Raw genomic sequence first — 5,171 nt, 5'->3', positions numbered from 1 at the left:
TACGCTTTTGGGACAGTGAAGACGTATTACAAGCCAAAGCCGCAGAACTTTACGCTTTCACTAAAACGAAAGCGTAACCAAGTGAATACGCATCCACTTATCCACGTGGACAGTGGCGGGGCCGGCTTGGGGTCGCTGATGTGCGGGTCCCGCGGGGTCAACGCCCTGTTAAGCTGATCGGTGGGGTCGAGGCGACGCGGGGCCCGCCTGGCCTGGCTCGGTCGTCTTCTTCCCCTGCTTCCCTGACCAGAAGCAGAGGCGAGGGAGGGGAGGAGCGAGAGGCGACGGGCTTGGCCGGCTCCGGCCGTCCCCGGCCGAGGCGCGGCATCTGGCGGGCTCGGCGAGAGGAGTCGCACCCATCCCTCCTAGCAGAAGCGACGGGGAGGGCCATGGCAACGGGACTCGCGGCGACAGATGGCGGCGGCCGTTCTTGGGGCACGGCCCTAAAGGGGCTCCGGCGAGGAACTGAGGGGAGGGGGAGAGTCGCCGGAGTGTGGTGAAGGCGATGGTGGTGGCTAGAGGTGGAGTAGGGCTCGGTGTTGAAACAGTCCTCTGACCGTTGTCATGGCACGCATTATATCTGTCGTGGCAGCCGTTCTGTTAGTGTAGCCAACGGATCAGCTTATCCACTAACCCACTACTCCTCGTTTACTCAGGTTGTTAGCCATTCTGTTAGCTGATCCCTCTCACTGTTCTTGTATAAATTGTGGCAATGTCAATGAACAATGTGTGCAGCGCAAACTCTCTCTCTCTCTCACCTCTTACATGGTATCAGACGTTCAGTACTGATCGTCCCCGCTTCCGCTTGTTCTCTCTGCTCATGGCTTCCCCGGCGTCCTCTGCTTCCGGTGACCTCAACCCGTTCGCCGTCCTTGAGCCACCCACCGCCGCAGCCCTCCGCCATGTCCCAATTCATGACCACATCCCCATCACCCTCGACCTACACACTCCCTCCTTCTCCACCTGGCGTACGTATTTCTCTCTGACATTCCGCGAGTTCGGCATCCGTGACCACGTCGACGGATCAGTGGATGCCATGGCCATGCAGCATGATGTCCACTGGCTCGCTGTGGATGCCACCATCGTCAAGTGGCTCTATCGCACGGTGTCTCGCGAGATTCTCTCGCACATCATCCGCGACAACGACACCGCGCTGGGCACCTGGACCTTTATCTGCCAGCTCTTCCTCGACAATCGTCTCCAGCGCCAGGTCCTGTTAACCATAGAGTTCTACAGCCTGACGCAGGATGGGATGGGGCTGTTCGACTACTGCTTGCGCCTCAAGGTCCTCGCCGACGAGCTGCGCGACGTGGGCGCGGCCGTCTCCGACGCCACCATGCTCACGAACCTCATTCGTGGGCTGGGTCCCGACTACGCCAACGCCGCCTCCAACCTCAACCTGCTGACGGAGCCGACCTTCGCGCGCGCCGTCAACTAGCTGCGCCTCGAGGAACGGCGCATGCGGCACGCCTCGCTGCAGCGCACCCAGACGGCCCTGGTCGTCGGCACCACGCGCGCTCCGGCCGCGCCCAACCCCGTCCCTGCGCCCGTGGCCCCTCCGGCGGCCGCGTCTCCACCCGGCAACACCCGCAAGAAGAAACGTGGGAACGACGGGCGTCCACGCTCCTCCGGCCAGACTTCGGCCGGGCCTCGTCCACCAGCTCCGCCGGCTGCACCGGCGCCGTGGTTCGGCGGGGTCAACCCATGGACGGGCGTGGTGCATGCCTGGGCCATGCCCCCGACGCGCGCGCCGCATCCCGGCATCCTCGGCCCGGGGCCCACGGGTCATCAGGTGCTGCTCGCCGCGCCCCAGCCCGGCGGGGTCCCTCCTCCGCCGCCCTCTTCGTGGCCGCCGGCGCCTGCCTCCTCCTGGACGGGCGCTTCTTCGTCCACCTACGACCCCGCCCTCCTCGCTGCACTTCAGCAGGCCCCGCCGCCGAGCGCCTACCCCGGGAACGGCGACTGGTTCATGGACACCGGGGCCTCCTCTCATATGGCGTCGCACCCTGGTATCCTCTCTCACTCCCGTCCCTTTCCCACCTCCACCCGCATCATCATCGGTGACGGCTCTTCTCTCCCCATCACCCACCGCGGTGGCCTCGCCCTCCCTTCCTCTACTGCTCCTGTTCGCTTATATGATGTTCTTGTCTCACCGCATCTCATTACCAATTTAGTTTCTGTTCGTGCTCTCACTCGCCAGAACCCTGTTACAGTTGAATTTGACGCCTTTGATTTCTCTGTCAAGGACCTGCAGACCAAGACGGTGCTGCTCCGATGTAATAGCCCGGACGACCTTTACCCGCTCCGGGCGTCGCCTGCTGCCCCCGCTCCGGTTGCGCTCTCCATCGGTCTCAACCTGTGGCATGCACGCCTTGGGCACCCCGGCGTTTCAGCTCTGCAGCAGCTTCTTCGTAGTTTCCCTTTCAGTTGTAATAAAACAGAGAAACACTCATGTTCCGCCTGTCGGCTTGGCAAACACACGCGCCTCCCGTTCTCTGAATCTTTTTCAGTTTCTAGTTTCCCTTTTGAACTACTCCACTGTGACGTCTGGACATCTCCAATAAAGAGCAATTCTGGTTTTGAGTATTACTTGGTGTTGCTTGATGATTTTTCTCACTTCGTCTGGACTTTCCCTCTCCGCCGTAAATCTGACGTGATCACCGTGCTCACCTCGTTTTTTGCCTTTGTGCGTACTCAGTTTCGTCACTCCATCCTCGGGCTTCAAACAGATAACGGCAGGGAATTTGACAACCAGGGCGTCCACACGCTGCTCGCCGCGCACGGCTCCATCCTACGTCTCACTTGCCCATACACGTCGTAGCAGAACGGGCGCGCCGAGCGCGTGCTCCGCACGCTCAACGACGGTGTCCGTGCTCTGCTTCTCCATGCCGGTGCCCCTCCACGGTTCTGGGCCGAGGCCCTCGCCACGTCCACGCGCCTTCTCAACATGCACCCGTGTCGTCCTCGTGGTAATTTCTCCCCCTACCATCTTCTTTTCGGCCACCCACCCTCCTTTGCCGATCTCCGCGTCTTCGGGTGTCGCTGCTACCCCAATGTCCTGGCCACCGCTCCTCACAAGCTCGCCCCGCGGTCTCTTCCATGTATCTTCCTCGGATATCCCGCAAACACAAAGGGGTACCGCTGTTATGATCCGGAGTCCAACCGCGTGATCATATCCCGGCATGTTTACTTTGACGAGCTCGTGTTCCTGTTTAAGCAGGTTGCCGCACCGCCATCTTCCCCGCCGGTCTCATCGCCGGCCCGTGTCATGGTCCCTCTGGACACTCACGAGCCTCGCCGGCCCCGCTTGGCGCGTCTTCACCGCCAGCCGCCGGCTCCCCGGCGCTCTCCGGCTTCGTCGCGCCCGCCTGCTGGCTCGCCCGCATCGGGCGCTTCTACTGCTACATCAGCTGAAGCTGGCTCTACATCAGCCTCGGCCAACTCTGCTGCGTCTCCCGCTGCCCCTTCTGCGGGCCTGGCAGCCGCTGCACCTGCTATGGTGTCGCCCGCGGCCAGCTCCGCTGTAGCGGCCGCCGCCCCTCCAGCTGGCTCCGCTGGCCTAGGCGCCCTGGCTGCCGCCCCTCCAGCTGGCTCCGCTGGCCTGGGCACCCCGGCTGCCGCTCCAGGCGTGTCACGCGTCGTCACTCGAGCCCGTGCTGTAGTCCATCGGCCCAGCAGCCGGTACCCGTTCGACCAGTACGTCTGCACGGCGTCCACCTCGTCGTCCTCGACCGCTCTCCCGTCGTCAGTTCACGCGGCTCTTCGCGATCCACTCTGGGTCGCGGCCATGCGTGAAGAATTCGAGGCGCTCCAGCGCAACCATACTTGGCCCTTGGTGCCCCGCACACCGGGCACCAACGTGATCAGCGGCCGGTGGGTGTTCCGCCGCAAGCTTCGCTCCGACGGCACCTTCGAGCGGTACAAAGCCAGATGGGTCGTCCGGGGCTTCCGCCAACGCGCCGGCGTCGACTTCACCGACACGTTCGCGCCCGTCGTCAAGCCCGGCACGATCCGGTGCGTCCTGCAGCTCGCCGTCTCCCGCCAGTGGGATGTACACCAGCTTGACGTCTCCAACGCATTCCTGCATGGGCATCTTGCCGAGCGCGTGTACTACCAACAGCCGGCAGGTTTTGTCAACGCTGCCCACCCCGACGACGTCTGTCTCCTGTCACGTTCGCTCTACGGCCTCAAACAGGCGCCGCGCGCGTGGTATCAACGGATCGCCGGCTACCTCGTCGAGCTCGGCTTCGTCTCCACGCGGTCCGACACGTCTCTTTTTGTGTACAGGCATGCCGGCGACATGGCGTACCTGCTCTTGTACATCGACGATATCGTCCTTACGGCGTCCAGTGGTGATCTTCTTCGCCGACTCATTGGTCGTCTGCACACTGAGTTCGCGCTCAAAGACTTGGGGCCGCTGAGCTACTTCCTGGGCGTGGAGGTCTCCCGGCGCCCCGATGGCTTCTTCCTGTGTCAGAAGAAGTACGCGCTGGAGATCCTGGAGCGTGCGGGCATGGCGAACTGCAAGGTCGCCTCCACCCCCGTCGACACCAAGGCCAAGGTCTCCGCGGCGGACGACGTTTTGGCTCCTGACGGCGCCTTCTACCGGAGCATCGTGGGCGCACTCCAGTACCTGACCCTTACCCGCCCCGACCTGACGTACGCCGTCCAACAGGTGTGCCTGCATATGCACGCGCCGCGCGACGTCCACTGGAGTCTTGTGAAACGGATTCTACGGTACATCCGTGGCACACCGTCGCTCGGGCTCACTCTGCATCGCTCGACCTCGCTCGACATCGTCGCCTACTCTGACACGGACTGGGCGGGCTGCCCCGACACCCTACGATCTACGTCCGGCTACTGCGTCTTCCTTGGTTCTTCGCTCGTCTCCTGGTCCTCGAAACGCTAGCCGACGGTCTCCCGCTCCAGCGCGGAAGCCGAGTACTGCGCCGTGGCCAACGCCGTCACTGAGTGCGCGTGGCTGCGTCAGCTACTCGAGGAGCTCCACTGCAGCATTCGTTGTGCCACTCTGGTCTACTGCGACAATGTGTCGGCGGTCTATTTGTCTGCCAATCCGGTGCATCATCGGCGGACAAAGCACATAGAACTTGACATTCATTTTGTACGGGAGAAAGTTGCGCTCGGACAGGTCCGAGTTCTTCATGTCCCCA

At 62.8% G+C, this 5,171-nt stretch overlaps 1 protein-coding gene across 1 annotated transcript; it reads left to right on the top strand.

The window, feature by feature from the left end:
• Window positions 1-820: 820 nt before the first annotated feature.
• LOC141023115 (uncharacterized) lies at window positions 821-1,438 on the top strand. The gene has a single exon (XM_073499442.1). The coding sequence runs from the start codon at window positions 821-823 to the stop codon at window positions 1,436-1,438; it is 618 nt and encodes a 205-aa protein (XP_073355543.1).
• The last annotated feature ends 3,733 nt before the right edge of the window (window positions 1,439-5,171 follow it).

The sequence above is a fragment of the Aegilops tauschii genome, chromosome 5, assembly GCF_002575655.3.
Source record: "Aegilops tauschii subsp. strangulata cultivar AL8/78 chromosome 5, Aet v6.0, whole genome shotgun sequence".
In the NCBI taxonomy this organism is placed as follows: domain Eukaryota; kingdom Viridiplantae; phylum Streptophyta; class Magnoliopsida; order Poales; family Poaceae; genus Aegilops; species Aegilops tauschii.
The sequence above is the reverse complement of the archived record's forward strand: the minus strand, read 5'-3'. Positions and strand labels throughout refer to the sequence as shown.